At 40.3% G+C, this 25,989-nt stretch overlaps 1 protein-coding gene across 1 annotated transcript in view; it reads left to right on the top strand.

Annotated features, from left to right (window-relative positions):
* The window catches only part of cttnbp2 (cortactin binding protein 2), a 37,180-nt gene extending 11,323 nt beyond the window's left edge, over nucleotides 1-25,857 (top strand). The window contains exons 3-23 of the mRNA XM_056765645.1: nucleotides 5,491-5,715; nucleotides 7,810-9,226; nucleotides 11,329-11,535; nucleotides 11,751-11,850; nucleotides 12,357-12,507; nucleotides 12,852-13,079; nucleotides 13,158-13,275; nucleotides 13,386-13,643; nucleotides 17,127-17,222; nucleotides 17,942-18,021; nucleotides 18,295-18,381; nucleotides 19,236-19,335; nucleotides 19,515-19,670; nucleotides 19,779-19,960; nucleotides 21,422-21,600; nucleotides 21,689-21,894; nucleotides 22,007-22,186; nucleotides 22,294-22,345; nucleotides 22,441-22,540; nucleotides 24,098-24,247; nucleotides 25,044-25,857. Coding sequence (XP_056621623.1) covers nucleotides 5,491-5,715; nucleotides 7,810-9,226; nucleotides 11,329-11,535; nucleotides 11,751-11,850; nucleotides 12,357-12,507; nucleotides 12,852-13,079; nucleotides 13,158-13,275; nucleotides 13,386-13,643; nucleotides 17,127-17,222; nucleotides 17,942-18,021; nucleotides 18,295-18,381; nucleotides 19,236-19,335; nucleotides 19,515-19,670; nucleotides 19,779-19,960; nucleotides 21,422-21,600; nucleotides 21,689-21,894; nucleotides 22,007-22,186; nucleotides 22,294-22,345; nucleotides 22,441-22,540; nucleotides 24,098-24,247; nucleotides 25,044-25,304 — 4,533 coding nt within the window. The 3' untranslated portion in view covers nucleotides 25,305-25,857. The remainder of the gene's footprint in view (nucleotides 1-5,490; nucleotides 5,716-7,809; nucleotides 9,227-11,328; nucleotides 11,536-11,750; nucleotides 11,851-12,356; nucleotides 12,508-12,851; nucleotides 13,080-13,157; nucleotides 13,276-13,385; nucleotides 13,644-17,126; nucleotides 17,223-17,941; nucleotides 18,022-18,294; nucleotides 18,382-19,235; nucleotides 19,336-19,514; nucleotides 19,671-19,778; nucleotides 19,961-21,421; nucleotides 21,601-21,688; nucleotides 21,895-22,006; nucleotides 22,187-22,293; nucleotides 22,346-22,440; nucleotides 22,541-24,097; nucleotides 24,248-25,043) is intronic.
* Nucleotides 25,858-25,989: the final 132 nt, after the last annotated feature.

The following is a 25,989-nucleotide window of genomic DNA, read 5'->3' as shown; positions in this document are numbered from 1 at the left end:
CCAAAGGGAAGTCTGTGTGCGTGTGTTTGTGTGTGTGGAGAATCTAATATGAATATGACCTAGAATTACATGTCTGTGTAGGATTATGACATATCCTCTTCACTTTATGATCTGTGGTAATGCTGGCTTTGAAAGAGTAAAAATTGTATGCAGTATGTTACAAAATGATGTCTGTATACAGCATTTTGTGTGCTTGTAAAGTTTCAACCTTAAAGGTGCTGTGTGTAATTTTTTGGAGGATTTATTGACAGAAATGCAATATATTTTACATAACTGTGTCTTCAGAGGCGAATAAAGACATTACGTAATGAAGCGTTATGTTTCTATTGCCCTATAATTAGGTTTCTATCTATATACGCCGCAGGTTCTCTGCCTGGAATTGGCCATGTTGTTTCTACAGTAGCCCTAAACGGACAAACTGCTCCATAGAGCGCGTTTCGTAAAATCGTTATCTCTTTCTGCAAGGAAAGCGGAAATGTGACGACTTTTAAGTATGTATTCTGACAGCCACCGAAGTGCTTCGAACGGGAGTGGTGGAGTGAGTCATTGGTTGCAGTTCGCAACCTCACTGCTAGACGCCACTAAATTTCATACACTGGACCTTTAAAAGAGTATAGGATCCTCATAGAATTTTCCTAGACTGCAATGAAATTAAAAGGAAGGAAATGGTGACCATTTCTTTAACCTCATGCTTTCTAGATTGTGTTAATCAGGAAAAAACAGCAATCTGACATGTGTTTTAGAAGAGATATCTTTAGAAGATAATGCTGCTCAGTTGATATATACATCTCTAAAAGAATACTTCTGCAACAGAGCTTATGCTGCAATTTACAATTACTGTCAATTAAAGCATAACCTAGAACTCTTCAGGTATTAAGGATCATTTTGGGTTGAGCAGAGTCTGTTCTCAGGGGAAGCTTTGTTAGTTAGTCTTATTTAAAAACCTTTTTTCTTGAACTTGTGTCCCTGTCAATAAGAGATCAAACATTGTGGCTGTTTTTGACGCATGCTTTTCTGCATTCAGTTTGATATTCCCTGTTGGATAGCTATCATAGACGCCATCTAATTAAAAGAGCACGCTTCCCTCATTTCCTGAATTGTTTGGTATTGATTGTGTCTAACCCTGTTGGTACAATTCTGCTCCACTCAGCAGTGCCTCCCTAATTCGATTAATGCTTTTAATAGGAAATGTAACAAACGGTGCAGTATTGTCGTTTCTACCAGCTAAAGGCTTTATTTTGCTTAAACAGATGTCATGAGAATACAATTTCTATTACTTTGTCACAAGTAAGCTTACATTTTCAGCAGAAACTAGACCAGTGTTGTGGTAAGGAATGCATTTGGGGAAAGCATTATATTTAATGGGTCAGATCAAAGCTCAAGAAGTTTATATGAGAGTGTGGGTGACATGTGGTAGTTGGTATGGGGGACTGTAGGGACCTGCTCGATTGCCTGGATCCCCCTTTGGGCCCCATGCCCTCCTCGTACCCGTCTCCTTGGATACAAACCCATAAATCCTTCAGTGTCCTACTTTTCATGAAAAAATAAATAAAAAATAAACAGGTCTCATGCCATATGTTATGCTGCCTGATGCCTGCAATAATTTTAACAATATCGCAAATGTGCATATCGCAATATGCATATTGCAATGGTTTGCATGCAAATGCAAGGGTGCATGTACTCCAATGCAAATCAATCAACAATCCGCGTCGCAAAGCTTTCATTGCGAGCAAAGATGAGCCATCCCGAGACATCCGCAGCTGCTGCTGACGAAGAAGCACCTCAAAGATATGGCAGTATTTTTCAGCAATCTTTCAGAAGTTGTAGTGATGCTTTCTTTTTCCTAAGCTAATGTGAAACATATGTTGGTTATAGAATTTTTTAAATATATTTTAATACAATTTAAATTGATTTTAGAAAAATAAATACTGTATCGTATATCGAATATCGCATTATTTAGCATGTTATTGCATATCACATTTTTCCTCAATATCGCACAGCCCTGCTGCCTGATTGTCAACATGAGTCAACGTAATCTGCCCCAGAAACAGCCAACCAGCCATGGAATGACCTGGAGAGTAAAATGAGACATGAGAAGGAACATTCTGTCTTGATGTTGTGTTTCAAGCCAATGGGACTGTCACAAAGTGAGCTTTGATGATCAAAGACTAAATCCCTATCCTGTCCTCTCTTCCCCTCCATTAACCTGAAGCCTTTCCATCTTGCATTCGGGTAAGGAGACGGGAGCTGCGGAAGTCCCTACACCATAAAGTCAGCTCTGTGTAGTTCTAATTGAAAGGCCCCTTGTGAGAGTTCTCAGACACACTCAGACTCAAACAGAAGCGGTATAGAAAAGCCACTTTCTTTCACACAAAAGCCTCACTCATTGGTTAACCTCTACGAGTCAGTTTAATGGGTCTAAGGGGTACTGTCTGAAGTCCACAGCAGATTTTGGGGGTTTGCGATGGTGGGTGTCCATAGAGACTCACTTTGTCAGTTGCAGTGGATTCAGCTTGGGATCACAATATAGAGTAATGCACTCATTATTTCACCCCTCCAAGAGTAATGGCCAATAAGAAAGACCCCTAAACATTGTGCTTTTAAAAATGGCAGAGAATAGTCTCGGACAATGTGATGGAAAAATGGTCATATCATAATAGTAATTTGAATCATTTCTAAATAATTAAAGCTTGTTGAAAACACACTGAAGACACCGAAGTGACTTTTAAGTGTTGTTATCTAAGAACAAAGTCTTTTTCTCTTCCTCTGATCATTTTCAGGGTCTTTTCCTCTTTGGAAGTTTGCCCTGAAGCCCCTCACTTAGCCAGCGCGTGCCTATAAAGGTTGATGCTAATAATACCAAAGACCTGCCTGAACTTCAACAGGACTCCTGTGTGCTCCATACTTCTGCACAAGACCTGGCAGAATGTGTCTGTATAGTTTAAACAAGGGTTTTTTGTCCCACGCAGCCTCTTGAATCACAGCCAAACTAGTAGTGACAAATCATGAAGAATTGGATTTTCAAAAGTTCACTCAAAAGTTAACATTCTGTCATCATTTACTAACCCTCAAAACCTGTACAGGACTCTTTCTTCCTTGGAACACAAAAGAAGATATATTGAGAAATGTCTTGGTTGTTTTGCATTCATACAATGGAAGTCAATGAGGGCCGATGTTGTTTGGTTACCATCGTTCCTCAAAATATCTTCTCTTGTGTTCTGCAGAAGAAAGATTTGCATTAACATGAATGGGAATAAATTATGAAAGAAATTTACTTTTTACCTTTACTTTAAACAGGGTCTTTGTATTCTCTTGATATCACACAGTAGGTTTCACGTGGCTCCTGACCTCCTTTGACAGACAGATAAAATAGTGCGTATGGAAGAGGCGTGACGACAACAGCCCCGGTGATTACAGAAGAGATTTGTGGAAGTCTAGAGAAAAGTGCCAGATGGCTGAGAATCTCAAAAGCCTTCATTCTCTATTTGCCATGACACACCGACATTTCTCTCGCCTCCAGACTCTCATCTCTTTAGATCTCACTCTTGCGCTCTCTATTCCCCCTCCTCCCTCGCTCTCTTTTCCTTGAGACTTTGCAGTGTTTACAAGCTTTTTCACAGTTGTTGGTCTGTGTAAGAGGAGTATGGTTTAAATGTGCGGTCTTTCATGCTGTGCTTCCTGCATTATGTATGCAGTTACCATTAGGATTGTTAAGACACATTATTATTCCAATTGCAGAAATTGAACTCAATATTTTTGAAGTTAACTTACGACACACAGGGTAGGATTCACTAAACAGTTGTTTTTATGCCATCACCCAATTGGTATAATTCATTTATTAAAACAACACAGACAAGGCAAGTGTATGGCACGTTCTCCCTCAATCTCTCGGAAAAATTATCCGTCCGTAAAAGTTCCTTTTATCCGCGTCTGCCTCTAATTTTTCTACCCCACTTATGTTGCAGACTGCGCTCATAATGAAATAAGCCAGGTCTGGTTTTGTCCGGTGCTGATCATTTGTTCATGTTAAGTGGACTGAAAGCAACTCACTTAGAGAAGTTGTATGGCCTTGAAAGCTGTGATACATAGCAGAAGTAAACCGATCGCAATGAGAAGTAAACCGATCGCAATGAGAGTCATCCTGGTGTTTGTGTGTGGTTGGTTGTATCCTTCTTTGGTGAGGCAGTAGCACTCGGAGGGCATTAGCCTCCAGGATGCTTTGTGCTCTTAACACTGTCCTTATGCGTTCAGAACACAGGCTGCTTTAAATAGGGATACCATGTAGAGTGCAAACTCGTAGATTAGCTCTCCCATTTGAGCTGCGTGTTCATTTTCTAGCACTGCTCTTCCTGGGCAGATGGAGCCTGTAGATCAGCCCAGTGGGTTGCATGACACTGAAGAATGCTTTGGGGGCACAAATTTGCTCATAATGTACTGGAACCATTTTACTGCATCTGTGTTTTACAGAAAAGGCATTTGTGCATAGAAACTTTTTGAAAAATGTCTGCACTGTAGATATCTATAATGCACATTATAAATTCTATCGGCTTGGGTTATGAATATTAATCAGGTGATGTATTGTCTGTAATCCTAATTGTTTTGCTTAAAGGCAGGCCATGGTAAATGAGCACTAGCTAATAGTGAAATTATTCATTGAATCCACTGCTTATGTATTTATTGGGCAGAGGCTTTTTAAAAGTTATTAACATTTTTACATTGCGACCAGGCATAACACCATTTTTTAAATCTAAATACAATTTTAATTAACCTTCCATTTTAAATTGATCACATACTAATAAATGTTTGAAATTGGAATACATTGGACATTTTTTTCCGTATAGGTAGAGATATAATGGATATTTAGTATTTGTAAAGGTATGCAAATGCATATTTGAGTTATGATTTGTGTATTTGCACTGTATGTTTCTTTTTATATTATGAGATTTTTTGCATACTTTCTGTATTAATTAAATCTTAGTATAGCTAAACAGAAAAGTAAACAAACTTCATCTTTAAAAAAACTTTTCTAATAATTGCTGCAGCCCTTCACCTGTGTTTATCATAGAGTGATGTACAGTATCTTTTGTGTGTTTGAGTGTAATATGGCCGGCTGTATTATCAGTTCTGAATATAAAGTCAAAGTGTGCTGTTATACGTTTTATTAATAACATTCACCCAATTAATATAGTGAATTGTCATATTCACATGTCTTGAACATTGTTGAGACTATACAGGCATCTCCTTATAATGTATGTGCAGTAATTGCTTGATGTTATTTCACAATGCTTTACCAGAGTCCCACGGGTAGCACTTTGCCATTACAATAATGCTAGGAATTGTATTTACATCTTGCGGTTTTGTGGATTCACCGATCGTGCTCACATGAAACTTACAATATCAGTCAAAATTTCAGCATATTTTGCTGCTTTCAATTTTTAAATATATCTTTGCATACATGGTCTGATTGGATTTGTCTCTCTTCCTTCACAGGCTCGAAGGAAAGAGGTGTTCCTACAGGAGCGGTATGGGCAGTTCAGTCTGACAGACCCGTTCCTCGCCCTGCAGAGAGACTTTGAGTCGGGAACGGGGACGAAGGACCGCAGGGCTGTTAGCTCGAATCCCATCACCATCCTTGAAGCTGTTATGGCTCACTGCCGCAAGATGCAAGAGAGGATGTCTGCCCAGCTTTCGGCCGCTGATTGCAGACAGAAGAGGGTAAGACCTCAAATTCAGTGCTTTTCATTGTGTGTATGTGTGTGTGTGTTAAACAAGGTAAGAAATAAGTATTGTCTTATTCTGTATTCTATTCTGAATGATTAATTTAGCTGTCAGAGGTTTGCTGCTGTATCCTTGTTATTCTAAGAATATTACACTAGTGTGTAACTGTGTATGTGTTTTTAAGTGTCTAGTCATAAATTTGAAAATGTCTACACCATCTTTGTTAATGCTGTACTGGCACAGATGATGACAGGAAATCAAGATTTTTAAACCAAAGCAAAGTCCAGTCGAACTTCCAGGGATAATGAAAGGATTGTACATGGTGTACGATTTTGTGCATCATGACAGATTTCTTTCGCTCCCAAAAATCTTCATCTACTTAGATGCAAGTCTGGCATACAAAATCTTTAAGTTGCACACTCTGCCTTGGCTTTTACCCAACCTCTCACAGGGTTCACGTGGTACACCATGATAAAGCAACAATCGTGAAGGACAGAGTTGTACAGTGTAAGCCTCAGGCCAGGCAAGCAATGACATTATGGAGGAAGAAGAGGTGTTTGAGAAGGAGAGAAATAGATGCTAAGCTCTAAAACGTCTTGCTAGACGCATCCGTGCATCTATAAAACACAATTTGAGCTAGTGCTACAGGCTATACACAGTATGAGCTACATGATATCAAAACAGTCCTTGAGTTTTAAAAGCAACCACAGGCATGCTGGTGACCTCTGACCCATCACTGCACAGCACTTAAACACTTCTGCACACCAGATATCAAGTGTGCCCACCACCATGGGTTCAGTTATATTTAAGGATATTGTATGTTACAGGATGCATTTTACAGTATATGCAGATAGCTAGTATTTATATGTCATTGTGTCTTTGAGAAGAGATAACTGAACACTTTGTTCCAGTAATAAACACTTGGTGCTCTGTTGTTATGGTGACAGTTCTTCTATTGCAATGGTAGTTAAATGCAGCAGCTCTTATATATTATCAGTCATGATGTTCATGATGCAGTGGTGTTGTGCGTGCTTAGATGGTGCTGCATATTCTAACAGCGATATGTATTTTCTTAGGCCACCGTATTTTTTTTAATCTTACTACAGTGTTTCATTGAAATCTAAGGCGTTTAAAGTTCCAGTGTATTTCAGGATCTGTTGACTGAAATATAACTGCAATATAATAGACAAAACTATGTCTTCAGAGGTGTATAAAGATGTTCCAAAATGATAATTTTTATTACCTTAAAATTAGTTCTTTTTATCTACATATGGAATGGAATTCACCATGTTGTTTCAATAGTAGCCCTAAACGGACAAATTGTTCTACAGAGCACGTTTCTTAAATACGTTTTGTTCTTCAGCAAAGAAGCGAAAACGTGACGACATCGTTGCAGCTAAAATCTCCACATTGCTCCTTTCATGGGATAGTTCACCCACGAATAAAAGTTCTGACATATTTATTCACCGTCAATGTGATTCAAAACGTGTATATGAATCTTTCTTCTGTGGAACAAAAAGGAAGATATTTTGAGAAAAGTTTAATAGGGGCCAGTTTTGTTTGGTAACCAACGTTCTTCAAAATATCTTTTTTTTGTGTTCTGCAGAAAATAATGTTAATGAATTGAGGGTGAGTAAATGATGACAATTTATTTTACGTATAACTCAAAGGTCAAGTATAAAATTGTCAGACCAGCCAGCGCCTGACCTCATGTTTTTCCTGGGTATGATCCCCTGACCTACTTTAAGAAGGTGTAACTAATGAAGCCAGCAGAGATCAAAATAGATGTTGAGTTTATTAGTGCCATTTTTAGTTTTCTGACAGCTATGTGGCTTAGTAAACACACATGCAAAAAAGCTTTGTGTGTAGGGCTTCACTCTTAGCGACAAGCGTAAATTCATGAAATGTTTAAAGCTGTTTTTCTTGCAGGCACTCCTAGTTTAACTGTTCTTATTTTTTAACTGTAATTGTCGGAAGAAGAGTCTTAACTTTTATTATGTAATACTAAAGTATTTTTTGTCAGATATGTTTTCTGTCTTGTGTGTGTTATCTGCTTCCTCCGAGTCTCATATTTCCCGCCGCTGTGTCTAGCTTGAGATGGAGAAACTGCAGCTGCAGAGCCTGGAGCAGGAGCACAGAAAGCTGTCGGCTCAGTTAAAGGATGAGCGAGAGAAAAACAAGCACGTGGTGATGTCACTGGTACACGAGTGCAAGCAGCTAGCGGCTCGGGTGGTCGAAGAGAACCAGCGATTCGAGGAGCTCTCGTCCCGGACTGAGCAGGACGGCCGTTCCGCGGGGCGACTGGAGGAGGAGCTGGCGGCTGAGCGCCGCCGTAGCCAACAGATGGAGGCGGAAATGGAGAAACAGCTAGCCGAGTTCGACACGGAACGAGACCAGCTACGTGCTAGGCTTAGCCGTGAGGAAACTCGTGCTGCAGAGCTGCGGGTTGAAAGCGACAGTCTGCGCCAGCAGGTGGAACAGCTAAGAACTGAGCGATGCAAAGATGCCCCAGTAACTCCACCCGTCGCTGCTCCGACTAAACCCAAATCTGTGGCATCTGTGGCCGTTGGCACTGAGGCAGCTGTTTGTAAGTCTGCCTATTCTCAGACAGACCCACCACTAGAAAATGAGGGGGGCAGGAAGGTTGCGCTCACCATCCCTGTGAAGCCCGCGGGCAGCAACTACGCCAGCATGAACCTTCCTAAGAGTTCCAGTGCAGGTCGGGGGCTACACCACGGAAGCTCTCTGGCCGAAAATGGGGGCGAAGGCCAAACCGCTCTACATGGTGTGTCCGCTACGTTGCCAACCGGGGTCAGCCCCCGCGTCCAGGCAGCCCGTTATAAATTCCAACCCTCTGCCTCGGAGCAGGACCAAAACGGAACAGCTAACCAGAGCCCTCCTTCAAGGGACCTCTCTCCTACAAATCGGGATAACTTTGCAGCCAAGCAACAGGCGCGCCACACAGTCACGCAGGTTCTTTCCCGCTTCACGAGCCCGCCGGCAGGGGGACCCCCGGCAGCCCTTCGGCCTGGACTGCCACACTCCGCTTCTGAAGGGGGGCCTTTCGCTGGCCGCTTAGGCCACCCCCAGATAGGCCTTAAATCACCAACTGTTGCCCGTATCGATAGGGGTAACCCACCCCCTATCCCACCCAAAAAACCAGGACTATCCCAGACGCCATCCCCTCCTCATCCACCAATCAAAGTAGTAGGTGAACCCAACAGGCCCCCAGGAACAGGGCTGGGGGTGGGCCTTGCCAAATCAACTCCCACCCCTCAGCTTCCACCAAAACCCTCCATAGATTTGGGAGGTACGGTACCAGCCTTGACTGCTTCACAGGTGGGTGTTTCCTGGCCATGGAGGCCCCAGCCATCAGCAGCATGTTTGGAGTGTCCCCCTGTCACCGCCTCTTCCACTACAGCCATTGTCAATAGCCCCTCCATAAACCCTGCTAGTGTTTCGTCCCATTGCTCCCAGCACCTGGGCAGCCCCCTGGCAGCAGCATCAGGTAAAAGGGTGCTATGTTTTTCAACCTTGCTTTCAATGCTTCTCCTCTCTACTTCCCTGTTTTTCATTCTTGATGCAAGAATAATGATGCAAGGACCTCAGTGAGTCCTAGCTGAGGAGAACACACACGTAGAGGAAAGAGGAGTATGCATACTTCTTCAGATTTACCTGCAGGAAATCTAGGATAGCAAGTACAAGTACCCAATATAAGAACATTGGTAAAGCCAGTTTTGTTTATCGACCAAAGCACTTTTAGTTCCAGATCAGGTTGACATCTTGATCCGTTCTTGATAAAGCAGATCTCTAGGGGTCTTTCCTATAACCCTCTCTATTCTGAAGCTGATGCCAGAGGCTGCTCTCTCCCTTTCCACCCATTCACCTAAAGCATGGTTCTCCTGTGTTCCACAACTAACCTATTTCCCCAGAATATCTCTATAACCACATCACCACGTTCATGCCATCGTCTGTCTTGTTTTTACTCAACAAACTTGTAAACGTATTATTGTTGCACCCGTTGTATAAACATTTCATTCAATGGTTTCTTGGACGTTCTTTGACAACTGACTAAATATCATTGTATATCTTGTCATTGCACTTTTTTATAGACATCTCTACATTTATCCACAATAGCCTGGATGGTTTTATATAGGAAGTATTGATGGTAATCTAAAGTGAAAGCCTTGACCTTTGACAGTGTTTAGTTTATGCAGAATCTTGTTTATTGGAGACACGTTAGCTTGTAAGCTGAACATATGTGATAGCTCCAAACACAGTTAGTTTCTTCTTGGAAACGCTGTCAGAAGCTTTAGTTCTCTCATATTTGGAAATACCGCCCTGTCTCTACAGGCGTCCTCAAAGCTCTGTGAGAGCACCAGAGAAAGTTGTAATCATCAGTGAAAGCCGAGCAAGTATTCCACCAGAATCCTCTTTCTCACCGTCGCTAGAGACTAATCCATGCGGTGGCTCTTGAGAGGCATCGATAGCAAAATGTCATTTCTAATGTTCCAAATTGCTAAAAATGAGTACTTTTCTCCTTTGCTCTGCAGCCACACGGCCATGGCAGTTCTATGAGGCTCCTCTGCTCTTTCTGCCACCCATTTTAACCCAAAGACACAGTTTTCTTGCGCTTTCCACTAGGCCTCAATGAAACCGCCCCAATTTCTTTTATCTCTCACTTCAACCCCTCCACTAACAATAGAATATAGAGAATCCATAGAGACGAAGCCATTTACAAACTGCTTTTAGCATAAGCACAGATTAGTAGTTACTAGTTACATCCACAATGCAACTTTTGTACGTAGGTAGCGATTTATTCGTTGCATTGTCAAATTTCATCTGTTTCTTGGCTGTAGTTGCCATCTTCCTAATGTTGTCTAATTGACGTGTGTGCCAAAATCTACTTTGTGTTAAGGCTGTTTGGTTTAACTGACTTGATTTATGATGCATGACTTCAATGAATGTGCCATAAACAGTCCGCTGCCTGATTTATTCCATTATTTTGTCTTTAACATGACCTAAACCAAATAAAGTTAACTTGAAAAATGATTTGAGTAGTGTAGAGGGTGGATTGCAGATGCACTCTCTACGTAGAATAATTCAGTTCTGTTGTTGCAAAATGTGTACGTTACATAAACATTTACCCTCTGAACGTGGCTTGGTTTGTATTTTCGGCAGAACAAACTTTTTAAACATCGTCGCTGTCCTTCCGAAACCTTGGATTGTCCAAATTCGCTTGTTTTTCAATAGAAAATACTTTGACAACACAAAATTAAATCATTTAAAAAGTACAAAGTTGACAAGCACTTTTTAATACTTTTTTTAGGTTAAATAATTGCAAAGCCGAGTGACAAACATTAAGGAAGGGTAAAAAAATGATGTATGACAAAAAAAGAAAAGGTTTCAGAAGTACAGCAATGATATAATTTTCTCTGAAGGATCGAACATTCTTGGCCAGGTCAGTACTGTTTTATTGGCACCTGCCTAAATTATTTCTATGTACAGTTTAACCAATGAAGTCATTTGTGGGTTAATGTTTTGAGAGCACATTTTGACACAACCAAAGCCCTGCCTCACTAGTTACTGCTGTTGCTTGAACCCTCCCAGGCTGGTGTCCCTCCATAGTTCCCTCGCTAACCTGCGGTGACCCCGTCCCCCTGGATGACGGGCAAACCCTTCTTCTCCAAGCTGCTTCCCAGGGAAATGTCACTTTATTGTCTATGCTGCTTAACCAAGATCCACTATTGGATATTCATCACCATCAACATGAATTAACCTCTGCCTTGATCTCTGCTGCTCTAAACGGACACACAGGTATGTGCTGTGAACATTAGCACATATATGCATAAAAAACTGAAACGTGCCCTTCTGTGCTTTAGAGTTCATGGGCTTCCTCAGCTGGTGTTAACATTCGCGTGCAAATACTACAGACATTACAAAGTTTTCGAATAGAAAATAACGACTTGTGTACATGAACATGAAGGTCTTGTAGATTTATTTAAATATGTACTTTTATGTCTCGTCTACAGACTGCTTAAATATGCTGCTGACTTCAGGGGCTTCTGCTGATTCTTTTGATGAAATGGGATTTACCGCACTACACGCTGCTGCCGAAAATGGTCACCACGGGTGAGTCTTCACCGCTGTCCTGTTTGCTAATGTGACATTGTGGTTCACAGAGGAGTTTCTCTGCCGGTTTTATTGCGTTTTTGAGAGCAGTGATGTCTCTTGTGGCTTCTTGTCGTTGGTGGAAGGTTCTCTGAATTTGCGACTTCATGCACACCATCTAGTACTGTATGTTAGTAACATGCTCGTTGATAATGTACGAAAAAAGAGAAGTTGCACTAGTGACAGATGCACAAATGCATTGACAGATGTTAAAGGGATAGTTCACCCAAATATGATTGTTCTTGTTGTTGTTTACCTACCCACTTGTCATTCCAAACCAGTATAATTTAATTTTCACTGAAGAGAACAAAAGAAGATATTTTGAAGAATGTTGGTAACCAAACAACATCCTCCCCATTGACTTCCATATATGGACACCAAACCACTGAGAGATTTCTCAAACTTTGTGTTATTGTGTGTACAAATGTGTTGTTTAATGACAATCACAACTGATATTTCATTGCCAGGTGTGTGAGAGCTCTTGTCCAGTGTGGAGCTGATGTGGAGAAAGAGGATTCTCGTGGAGGGACCCCTCTCTTCTTGGCCTGTGAGCAGGGGCATGTCGAGTGTGTGAAACTTTTGTTGGACGCAGGAGCGGATCGTTCACATGTCACCACAGTGAGATCCCACTCATGCACAGTCTCCAAAACGTCAATTCCATTCTGCATCTTCGAACATGCTAGGAAACACATCCTCCTTCTTTCATCTCCATGGTTACTTTAACAGCTGAGTGTGGGCATGCTGGTGTCTCTGTGTTGCTCTGAATGTAATTATGCTCCCCGTTTTAGTAACACTTAATAATGCCCCGGATTTCTCAGTTTGTTCTTGTTTACTTGCCCAAAAATATTCAGGGAGTTTGTAAACTCAAGACGGTATTCAGTTGTGAAGTTGCACTTTTTTCATTATGTGTGTGTGGGTAAATAGATTATGTATGCTTATGTTTTCACACTTGTGGTTTATAGGACAACTGCACAGCTCTACACGCTGCGGTCAGTTCAGGTCACGTGGACCCTCTGAGGCTCCTGCTTCACCACCCATCACCTAAACCAGAGCTGGGTCACCCCGTGTCTCCCACAGACCCCAGCCAGGAGCTTCCACACCCTGGCGTGACCAATGGCAGTCACATCCTCAACCACAGTAACCAGGACGGCTGGACTGCTGCCCACATTGCTGCATCCAGGGGTTACAAGGTACACTCATGAACACAAAAGAATGGACCTGAGACACAAATGGATAGCTTTTACGCTCAAATATCTTGCGATTTTCAGAAATGCCTGGAGGTTTTATGTAACCAGAGTCAACAGGACATGGAGAAGAGGGACAAATGCAACCGCACCATACATGATGTTGCCACAGACGATTGCAAAAACCTGCTTGAGAACCTGGGTGAGTGTGGTTTGAAGGAGGGACGGGTCTAGCTCTTCGTGAACTGTTCAAATATCATTAATAAAGTAGAAGTTTGATTGACAGCAGCCTTGCTCTTCTTTCTGCTTTAGGCTGGTACACGGTGGTTGTTCAGGTGCTCATGAGCTCACCTGGACGTCTTTGCCCCGTGGATCTCCTGGAGGACGGCTGCACCATTGGCAGAGTTACAATTCAGCGTCACACCAGCTGGGAGGAGTTAGCCCGGAGTGTAAGTGACCTGCTGACCAATCACCTGCAGCTGGTTTGTGGGAGCTGGGAGCTGCAGGAAGGACTGGGGAGAGTGGACACTTTGGGACTGTCGGCTGACAGTGTGGCCTCTGTTGTTATAGGTAAACACATTCATAACCACTGCGATTCACAATCGCATTATTACAGTTGTTCAACTCTGCTTTTAGTGTTTCCGTAATATGCAAAGTTTAGTAATAAAGTTACTTGTGTTTTACACTGTGAATGGATATGTTGAAACCCAGAAGATTTTATGTACTTTTTTTTATATTTAGTTGACTTTTAGCATATCGTTGCTGTAGTTGGCCTTTTATTACTTAAAATGTTGACCTAACATACTAAAACCTTAAACTTTATGTTAATTACAAAACTTTTATAAAGTAAATCTGAAATGATTGCTTCAGCAATAAACTGAAATAAGTTTAGGGTGAGGTACTTTTAACTAAAGTGAACTAAAGGAGGTATTTAAAATAAATTCAACCTATACCAACACACCAACGACACAGAAAAACACGTATTCGAGTCATATGACACCTTTAATAGACCTTTAGCGGTGATGTGAATCCTCTCCATACTACTCCACTGCGGCTTCCTTTTAATTTTGCCTACCAAAGGGCGCCTCATCCTGTGAGAGCATATGGTTCTGGTTCCCGTCGGTCCTGGAGTTTCAAAGGAGAAATAACTGAAAAACGTGAGTTTTACCGGACAAATAACAAAACGGGAGGGTGACGGGAGATGGGTGTGAAAAGTGTTGTGTCGCTCTGCTCAATATTTTGCTCATTGAATGTATGCTTCGCTCACGGACCAATCAAATCCTCTATCTTTACAGCATTTTACAATGTACTTTTATAAACTTGGACAAAGTAGCTGCGTCTTCGAAGGCTGCATGCGTCCTCCCGTGATCACATTTGTCGGCCGCATGACATCAAGATTTATTTATGTTTTATTTCTGAAAAGCAGCTATTAGAATGGGTAAGTGATACAATGTCTTTCACAGCGGTCAATAAAAAAAACATTTATAGGGCAATCAGAGTTTATACTGTTGTACAGCAGGTGGCGCTATTACACACCTTTGGGAAAAAAGTACTGAATCCCATAACCTAGAACGTATATGTTTTAGCGGTTTTTAATGATTGTTCTGAGTGGAATCTGGGAGGAACCACCAAGTCTCGAGTCAAATCTCAAGTCACATATGGTCAAGTCCAAGCAAGTCTCAAGTCTTGATCATCAAGTCTCGAGTCAAATCTCAAGTCACATATGGTCAAGTCCAAGCAAGTCTCAAGTCTTGATCATCAAGTCTCGAGTCAAATCTCAAGTCACATATGGTCAAGTCCAAGCAAGTCTCAAGTCTTGATCATCAAGTCTCGAGTCAAATCTCAAGTCACAGTTTAGACAAATCAAGTCAAGTCAAGGGTTCACCCTAAGCAAGTCAAGTCGAGTCCTGATAAGTTTCAAGTCAAGTCAAGTCGCAGTACTAAAATAAACCGAGGCAAATTTTTTCGATACATGTTTATTTTTGCATGGAAAAGATGAACTTTACATACATTATGTTTCTTATTCACATTGCTATATATGAATTATATGCATATCTGTGCAACATTAATATCTGAAAATAAAAGTGTTGCTTACACGAAAGAAATCCAATTTGAAATACATTATAAAATCGAATTCAATTTAATTGAAACGGTCTACACAGAAATGGAAATACTTGTATCAGACAGAATGACGTAAGCATTTATACAGGCTATGAAGCTTATAAACTAAGTATTGTGACTGAAAATCTGCCTATTATATGTTTTAAATATATGACGCTGTAATACTTGTGCTGCTAATTAAAGTGCACAGTAGGCCTAGGGAATTTGCATCTAGTTTATTGACTTCGATCTTGAATCTTGTTTATCAAAATGAACGGATCTTTTTAATTTCGGCAGAATATAAATAAAATGTATGTTAATATAGCCCAGTGATTAAGTTATTATGCTTAATCGTCATCTCTCCGGTGGACGCGCAATATGCACGTTTCATACGTAATACATAATCTGAGATTAATTGTTTTCTATTTGAACTAGTTTCATTATTTTACAGCACAAAACGTTTTGTTGTTATTGTGAGTATAAAAAAATGTAGACAGTTAACAGATTCGAACTATGAAATTATTCTCAAGTCACTTGGTCTCAAGTCAAAGTCAAGTCAAGTCATTTTCACACTTCAATCAAGCAAGTCGCAAGTCCTGAAAATTGTGACTCGAGTCAAGTCATGTGACTCGAGTCCCACACCTCTGCTGTGAGCCAATAAAGTTTGGTGAAAATGTTAAAAACGCTGGCGTAGGCTGGCAACTTTAAAAAAAAAAAACTGGCGGCGAATGAGTTAAGAGAAATAAATATAAATGTTATAATGTTTTTCTTTCTGAAATGAGCCTGTATTAAACCTCTTGTCACCGGCGCACCTCTGCAAATGGATGAGGCATTTGTAGTTGACGCGCATGGCGTTGCAGTTGTGCTATTTTTCAGGCTTAGGCGCTTTCCGCTCCGCGAGAAATATTAATGCTCTCACTCCGCTTCGCTCACATACAACCTTGGTCTCCTCTGGATGTACATTTACACTGGTAAAGGTTCAAAAGGCATTAAGCAAAAGACACGTTTGCCCTGGCTATTCTCGGACGACCCCGGCCTTCAGAACAGCTGCACTTCAAGTTTTAATTTCCCCACCTCAGCAATTTCAAACCACTGTTGTCATAGATTCCTGAAAAAAGAGATGGGCATTAAGCCTGTATAACCCAATATATGTATATAAAATATATCTGCCTATGTGTTATTTGTGATATTAAACATCTGAATATGGAAAGATACCTCAGGTATTAAAAGCTAAGCTGGTTCATTAAATACTACACCACAGACACACACACACACACACACACACACACAAACGATGTGGTGTTATTTACTCATGTGAGCTCTGTGCTGACACTGGGACTAGTGCGCGTGAATTAAAAATGGCTCTCGTTCTGGGTGTTGTCCAACGTCACGCTGGGCCAAGTAGAGAAGGACATGGGACGGGGGCCTAATTGAGCTTGGCTCGACCCGAGGGTTGTCATGCAGGCCTACTGAAAATAAACTAGCCTTCTCCAAGTTCACACCTATCTCTTTCACACCCCACCGGACTCTGTTGCTCGTCTACACCATTTCTTTCACCACTTCTTTCTTTGTTTACAATCAACTTCTCCCTTAAGACAAGTTGTTTTCAAACACAAGAGCAGATGTCAGAATGAAGTGATGGGGTTTACAGAGGGCATTGTGAGGAGTATCTGTTATTCCAGACAGAAAATATGAGAAGACAGACAGACAGGAAATATTAAGAGAGGATTTGGGGTGGAAATAACGTAAAGCTTCTTTTTCAAAGCTCTCGAGATGAAGTTAATAGTGAGAATTGCCCCCTATGCTGAAGTGTTACCAAAAGCTCTCCTGTCAGTAAAGATTCGATTTCACTGTAATGTGAACACATAATTCTAGCAGATCCACACGGCTCCAGTGTGCTTCTCTATATTAAGGGTCTTCCTCTTGCTAAATTGTCGGCTGTGTGTTTTGTAGGTGATGCCGTCTGGCTGCTCGGGCAAGAGTTGCCTCAGTCTCCTTGGGACCTTGTACGCAAGCGTCTAAGTCAACGTATCACCATACATCTTAAAGGTAAGTAATGCTGCCTGGAATTTGAAGTGATTTTTTTTTTAAGTTGAAAAAAATGTCTGAAACATTGAAGTGATTTTGGTTAATTCAGTTTCATATAAATCATAAAATTTCACATATTGAATTTTTGTTATTGTACTAAATTAGACAAATTGGGACTACCTTTTAAAGGGACAGTTCACCTAAAAATTAAAATTCTTTCATCATTTACTTCACCCTCTTTTCATTTCAAACCTGTATGTCTTTCTTCTGCAGAACACAAAAGAAGATATTTTGAAGAATGTTGGTAACCAAAAACCGTTGGTCCAACGGTTTTCTACGGTTGTTTTTTACCAACATTCTTCAAAATATATTTTTTCCAATGAAAGAAAGTCATACATGTGTGAAATGTCAAAAGGATGAGTAAAAGATGACAACATTTTCATTTTGGGTGAACTATTTCTTTCATGTTTCTCCCGCTAGCATCTCTTGATAAAACTCCTCCAGTGATAGAAGTTCCACTCTCTAATGTTAACCACGCTGTGCTTTCTGTCATCACATGACTCTAATGTTAAGCCGAGATCTAGAATATTCTATCATAACAGCCCTGTGAAACCCTTGCTCAAATCCATTTCACACAGCTCTCCTGATCTCTCATGGCCTTCCATGTGTGTTTTGCTCTTTGATAGACTGTGTAGGTTTGATTTATGGCTCATGGCTGCTATGATTTTTCTCTCTGTCAGGGTTGTCAGAGTTGGCTCTGGATGAGATGACGTATGACTCTCTGGTACCTCTACAGCTGTTGCAGAACTATGTTCGCCTGGTAAGCTAACCGACTCAAAACTACGTAAAAGCACTCTTGAAGGATGAATTTAATGCAACAGTCCCCTGGTTTTAGCAACAGAGCAGTTTGGGACACTAGACCAGTGGTTGCTTTTTGTGTTTATAACACAAGTCACATGTACATCAACATGCAGTCATTTTAGAACACAAAACCCCCTCTAAGACACACTTGAGTAAACAAGCCTGTATTAAATCAAGTCTAAATAAAATTTGGAACGGACAATAAAATGCCTGTGTTTTTGCTCATGGACAGGTGGAACAGTACCGTACCGTAATCTTGCACGGGCTGGAGGGAAGCTTCCAGGAGTACATCGCCAACCAGATCTCTCATTATATTAAGGTAAGTCCTGACAACCATCATGTATTAAATGTAGAATAATAATAATAGGCAACAACATTTTTGTGATAATAAAGTATTAAAGGAACAGTTGACCCAAATACGAAAATTCTGTCATCATTTACTCAACCTCGACCTGTAAACATGTCTTTGTTCTGATGAACACAGAGAAAGATTTTAGGAAGAATGCTTGTAATAAAACAAAATACCATTTCCTACCATAGTAGGAAAAATTGCTAAAAAAATTTTAACACAAAAGAAGATATTTTGAAGAATGTAGGAAAGCAAACAGTTCCGGGGCACATTTGACTATCATTGTAATTTTTCCTACTATTGTGGTGAATGCGGCCGAGACCTGTAACAAGCATTGTTAATCAGAACAAAGAAATTTATGCAGATTTAAATCATGACAGAATTTATATTTTTGTTTTTCTTTAAGTCGCTTCAAAGCAACACTATAGAACCTTTGCTCACGGTTCCCCCATGTGGTTGATGAGAGCAATAGTCTGTTGCGAGTGCTAAAAATAATGTCGCTATATAAACTCTCCTGTGGGCAGCGCAATACACGTGAATTTGTTTACTAAGCTGATAGAACCCGGCGAATGCAGAAATGTTGTTTGGAAAACCATGTCGCGTTCTTCTGTGTGAACCGACCTGACATTATTTTAAGGTTTAAAAACTACAAAGTGCTGCTTTAATTTAATTGTGTAGTGCTGAATAAAAATTAATTGTTTAAATAAATAAAAGGCCAACTTTTAATACGTAAAAGACCATCAGTGCAGTAAAACTCCAGCATACTGTGTACTGCAGACTTTCATCTGTATCTGTCATGATGCACCTGTTGTGTGTGTTTGTAGCACAGACAGGAGGCTCATGGGATTGGCTGTGATGTCATCAGGGTGGAGATCGATGAGGGTCTATCTAAAGAGAACCTGCTGGAGATCTTCATCAACTGTGGTAAGACCCTCTTCTGTCATGCAGAAGCATTTTTGTGAAGGAGTCACTTTTCATAGATGATTACGTAAGACGAGGAGCAAAACAAACGATATTGCTTTAAATTTTAAGCGTGTTCAAATACATTTAGGGTCAATAAAATATTTAAGCGCTGTCTGCTTTTGACTGTGTTGTTTTATCAGGGTTCCTGGTATCTTTGCATGATGACAGCGGAGGGCGTTGTGTAGTGGTGGTTCTGGAAGGTCTGGAGAGAGCCCATTCCCTCAACCACATACTGGGAGACCTGTGTGAAGCCCTGGAGAACCGTGGATCTGTCTATTCCGTCTCCCTTAACCATGGTAAGACTTGTGCGCAGGGTTAAATTCTTCAGATCTAAATGCAAATGCAATGCTGGATTGTTGGCAGGAGACATGAGGAAAAATATTTCTCCTCGCGCTGATTGGCAGGTCAGGATGGGCTATACTACTTCCGGGAAGAGAGTTTTTTGATTGGCACGGTGGCCAAGCCACGCCTACAGGGTGCTGAGCTACGATTACAGCAGCACTTTCGCTGGGTTCAGCTGCGCTGGGACACCGAACCCCTCAATGGCATGCTGGGACGTCATCTCCGAAGAAAACTCCTTCACAAGGTCAGCTGTGCCCATTATCTAATGAACCACAGGGAAGACCAACAGACAACCAGAATAGCCATTCAGCTCTAAATTTAGTTCAGATCGTTTAGTATGTTTAGAACACAGAGTGAGTGTGTCTGCTGATTCATTCAATAATGAAATCTCGAACATCGAAACAACTACAATTTTATAAAAAAAAATGAAATGGATGACTTGGAACCACAAAGGAAAACAAGAGAACAAGTTATTGGGAAAACTTTGAGAAAGCTAAAATATGACATTATTTATATATCGTCGATGTCCTTGCAAAACCTTGGATGTCCAAATTTGTTGTTTTTCAGGAAATGGAAAAAATATTTTTAAATGATGACATACTATGAATTCTAAATTGGCAAGCACTTTGTAATTCTTTTTATTGATTTGGTATTCATGAAACCCAGTGACAAACATTAAGTGTTACTTATAATAATGATTTATTGCAAAAATAAAAATGACAAAAATGGAGATACTAGCTTTCAGAAGGACAGGAGCGATACGATATAGTTTAATTTATTTTGGAATTGTTTAGTCAAAACATAAATCCCAAAGTTTTTAGGTGAGGTTAACAAAATTATAAAAAATCTAAATTGAGAAAAAATATTTATAAACAATGAATATGTGACTTGTTAACTTTAGTGTATTTTTAAGGTAGCTCTCAATCATTTTATTTGGAGTTTTATTTATTCTCGTCTTTCTCTTTTTTTTTAAGGTGTCTTTTCCTAATATGTTCTTGTTAACATTTTTTTCTTGTTATACCATGTGAAGCTATGTTTTGTGTACGAATGGCATTATGTTGCGAATTTATTAGGGATGAACCTATATGTACATTTTGACCGATAGTGATAACCGATAATTCATTAACATTGGAAGTCGATAACCGATATATTGGCCGATATACAGTATCTAGATATTAATATAAAATTTCTTAAGACTGAAACAAAAGGCAAAAAGTGGACACCGGCTTTTATTTGAAAACATTCAATGCAGAAAACCAGGTCACCATTAGTTCTTCTTTTCCCCCTGAAAACCATGTACCAGACAGGCAGACAGAAGTACTTTAATAATCCCAGAGGGAAATTATTTTTGTTACAGAAACTCCAGATATTCAACCAACATAATATGCATTCCAAGCCTACTTTACACTTGTTACACACTGTACATACATCAACAATGTTTTACTAATAGCCGTAAGTGAATCGATCGCAACAGAAAGATTATACTGTACAGTATTTTAACTGTGAGCAGCGTGCAGCTGAAGGACGAAATGATTTATCTGCTATTATATATCTAACCTACATTTTGTAATCAACCGATACTTATAACATTAAAAATTTATCGCCAATACCGACATGGCCGATAATTTCTCGTGCATCCCTAGAATTTAAATATGGTATGTAATGTTGCTGTTAACTGTGTTTTTTTCTTTCTGTGGCCCTGTAGACTCAGGGGCGGTGCTGGACATGTGATGAGCCTGTACCTGAAGCCCTTTCCTGGGTTTGCTCGGTGTGGCATCAGCTGAATGCATGTCTGTCACGTCTGGGGACCTCTGAGGCCTTGCTGGGCCCTTACGTCTTCCTCTCCTGCCCTGTGCATCTAGAAAAGACCCAGGCCATTCCAAAGTAAATTCAGGCGAAGCAATAATTTGGCATTTTGTAAGGGCACTGAACCCTTACAATTTGTGTTTTTTTTTGGTCTGTATATGTTTAGATGGTTGGCAAGGCTTTGGAATGCAGTCATAGTTCCACGTGTCGAGGATGCTGTTATATCAAGAGTAACAACCAAGCGTTCGGCCTCGCAGCGACGGTCTCCCAACAACAGCGGTCTCAGCCCGGGTCAGAGAGCTGTAGTCAAAGCGGCTCTGAATATTCTTCTGAATAAAGCCGTGCTGCAGGAATGCCCTCTCTCTAGATCAGGTAAAGCACCATAAGCAGTTCTGAAGTATTGCACTTACATTACGAACTGTACTAACATAACATCTGGACTTTTAGATTTTTTAGTAACAAACAACTTTATACCCACCTTTAGAGATTGACAGGCTCTTACCGGAGTTCCAGGGAGGATGTTTCCCTCTTTCCTCTATTGGCTCCTACAGGAAAGGTGGCAGAAAAGGGCGTGATAGCAGTGCTTGGAGACGAGCCAACACTAGTCCACGGAAAAAAGGAAGCCCCGCCTCTGGGAGGAGCTCTAGCTGTTCCTTTAGAGAAGGTGAGAAACACAGGGTTCAGTTTACCTCTTTTACAGTGATAATAGGCATTTTGTATGTATTTATACTATTTTCTGTCTCAATAATTCACTTTCTTTTTTTTACGTAGTGTCTCTGGCTAATTCATGTGATGACCAAATGTCAAATGCCAATCATGCAAGGTTTGTGTTGTATCGCGTGTGTGTGTTCATAATGCCAGCAGATGGCAGTGTTAACTCAATAAACATGAACTCAATTTTGTGAATGTATGTTGCAGAGTTAGTGTTGGTCTTTCTCTCTGTTCTGATGATGAGACTGATCTAATCCGAGAACTCCAGACAATGTGCTCTAGTAAATCAGAGCCAGACATAAGCAAGGTAATATATTCACATGTAGATATAAGCGCTTATACATTTATCTATTAAAGAGTAAATATTTTGTGATGGTTAAGGTCCCACTTACCTCTTGAATGACTCTCAAATGATTCGTTCGGAGATTCATCCGTCTAATCCCCTCCTTTCTGTCGGCCTACACTGATCTGATTGGTCCGATGGTCTGGTCTGCTGTGATTGGTCTACCTGCAGTGTCGCAAATGGAATATTAAATCCAACCCGGAACTGAAATTCAAACGACAGACAACTCGTTTGCATGATTCAGAGTCGACTCCTTTTTTCCCAAGCCTATCACTTCGTTATTCGTTCACTTTTGGCTTTACAACTTGCCAGACTGCTTACATTAACACACATCAACATTACACACTGCATGAAATGTCATTTAAAGGTGATTAACTCTTTAACATCAAAGCTTGTGGTTCCGGTTTATACAGTACACCTAGGGTGACCACCACCTAACAAACCAAATGTGGGACAGTTAATCCGTTTGTGTGGGACAATGTGGGACACCATTGAATGGTAGCGCGAAACTGTGATATAATAACGGAATGGAAACATTTTCATATAATTTTTAGCTTATAAAAATAATTTGTTATGTAGTCCATTCCAAGTACAACACAAATAAGTCATAGATAAAATGTTATATAACATAAAAAAATGTGATGCCGATATCAATTTAAGGGTCTCTGTCTCTTTAAATTTTGAGCACAGGTCAGACACGGAGTTGTGAATTTGCAAATACAAATTTTTTGAATATGCTGAACGCACCCTATAGGCCAGGACTGTCCAAAGTCAGTCCTGGAGGGCCATTGTCGAGCAAAGTTGAGCTTCAACCCTAATCAAACATACCTGAACAGCTAATCAAGGTCTCAAGACAAGAAACTTCCAAACAGGTGTGTTGAGCGAAGTTGGAGCTAAACTCTTTAGGACTGTTACCCTCCAGTACCGACATTGGACACCCCTGCTATAGGCTAAACAGACACAAAAGAAAAAAAAGTTTCAAAGCCACACAGTTTACAATTTTTACAAAGTTTACAAGGGGCTCATGTGTATTTCGGGTTAAAGAATGGGTTTTTAGTGTGACAAATAAAAGACAACAGACTGATGAAAATGTGGGACATTTTCTCAATATGTGACGTACGGGACAAGGGGTAAAAATGCTGTACGGTACAACGCAAAGCGGGATGGGTGGTCTCCCGAAGTACACCATTTGTGCTGCAGACATCAATGTCGTTTTGATTGGCAGTTGATGACACAGGCTCACAAATCCGTATCTAGGGACCAACACATAATAGAGACATAAGAAAGGGCTCTTTTGGCTAGCCAATAAGCATCCACCTCAAACAACCTTACCACCTGCCTTAAAAACACTCTTTATACCTTGTATTTGGTATTAACTTCGTAGCAATTTTTGTATCTACTAGTCTCAGCTTCTGACTACAGAGGCTTTCTGTTCGATCCACACAAACAGTTTGGTGAAGTTGAGCACGTGTCTTTGCAGTTTCTTGGAACTGTGCTCATTTCCTCTTTTACCTGGTACAGATCGCTCTCTCTAAAGAGGAGGACTTCATCATGCTTCCAGACTCCAGACCGCCCAGTGCTCAGAGGAGTGATGGTGAGGTCACGTCGTCCCAAACACATCCTGTTACAACAGAGAGTGTCGTGGATATGGCCCTTCCTCCACCACAGAAGGCAAGCCTTTGAAAAATCGCCACAGCTTTGTTTCAAAACCCAGTGAGCTGCCTACTGCTTTCATAGACAGCTGCCTTCTGAGACACAGTGTGCTAACCCTTAAGGGTTAATATAATCTGCAATCATTGTTTTTAATTAAAAGGGGCTATTACAATATACTGATTGACAACATAATTGACAATAAAGGTGATGTTAAAAACTATGATTATCTTTATCATGTTAATTCTACATATACGATATATCTAAATAATAAGTTTCACTTTTATAGCCACAATGGTTACAAACTCTTTCTTTCTGCCTCCTTTCACTTGTATTTTGAGTGTTATTGATTGGTTAAAAAAGTTGAAAACACAAAATAAACCAAATTAAATATGAATTTGACTTATAGCATTACATTACATTATAAAGCATTACAATATCACAATATAATTTTCAAGAATTAAAAGTTAAAACTGAACTTTTAGAATTTTCAAGTTGAAAATGGGTTTACACTAGTTTTTTTTATCAACACGTTTTGGTATTGAATAAATGATACATTTACAGATAATTGACATTTATTTTTCCTCGTTCGCCATCTTTAGATTTCTTTTTCGTTGAGCATGTTTCAATGCATGCTGGGATTGCCTTCTTCATGAAGTGTACATGCGATGCTGCCTTGAAATTAAATGAGTTAAGTTAAGAGCATTCCCTAAAATGTCAACACCATGGGCAGCCCATCAAGTTTTGAAACAAAGCACATTTTGAAAGTGTATTCTCGCTTGTATTCTTTCATAAATTCTTTTGCGTTTGTTTATAGATCGACAGTTGTCTCTATACTCCTCGACGAGCGACGAGGCCCAGGTCACATCTGCCCGTCCCCAGCAGCAGAGGGGTTCAGCAGGCGAACACAACCAACGGCACCAGTTCCCTTCAGAGTCACAGCATTAACCCAAGCAGACCCACCGTGAGCAGCAAAGCAAGGCAGTCCCCATCTGACAACAACAGAAACAAGTTTCCACAAGACGAGATCTGGTTCCTGTACCCGAACTGTAATGAAAACTATGGTAGTCATGGATAGACACAACCCACTGCCCTCCCATTATCCGTTATCACCCTCTGTTTTGTGAAGTTAGGTTACCGGCAGCATTTTGGTATTTGTACATGTTGTCCATACTTGTTACACTATATTACATTGTGTACTTCGGGACCATAGTTTTAATATATTAAACTGTTGAAGTAACTTTAAAAAAGTAAGAATACAAAAAGACTAATACAAAAAGTGCTTGAACACTTTTGCCTTTTAGGTAAAATGTTTTGGATCAAAGTAAGAGCAGGTTGTGTTTTTGCTCTCTAGTATTTTTATTCAAGTGTTTTCTGTTTAAGTGAACGCTGAGTTTTAAAAAACTATTGAAATCAGGGTTTTACCAAATATGTGTAAATAAGAACAGGGAACTTAAATGTTGTATAGATTAGTGTGTGTGAGTGACATTGCGCTTGTACAGTACCTGTGCGTTGGAGAATCTTAAAGGGAAAATGAGAACTGTACATACTGTTTGTAATATGAAATTTCAGTTCATATTTTTTCACTTGTTTCAAAAACTAAATGTGGCAATAAGCTTCGCCATTGTAAACATGGGATATTTTGTCTTTATTTCTGTTGAACCATAACTAGTATTTTTTATTCATTTCGTGCGTGCAGAGTGACCGGCTTGAACTTTGACCCTGTGTGAAAACCAACGACGAAATTCCGAGCAGCACGGTAT

The sequence above is a fragment of the Triplophysa dalaica genome, chromosome 14, assembly GCF_015846415.1.
Source record: "Triplophysa dalaica isolate WHDGS20190420 chromosome 14, ASM1584641v1, whole genome shotgun sequence".
Lineage (NCBI taxonomy): Eukaryota > Metazoa > Chordata > Actinopteri > Cypriniformes > Nemacheilidae > Triplophysa > Triplophysa dalaica.
The sequence above is the reverse complement of the archived record's forward strand: the minus strand, read 5'-3'. Positions and strand labels throughout refer to the sequence as shown.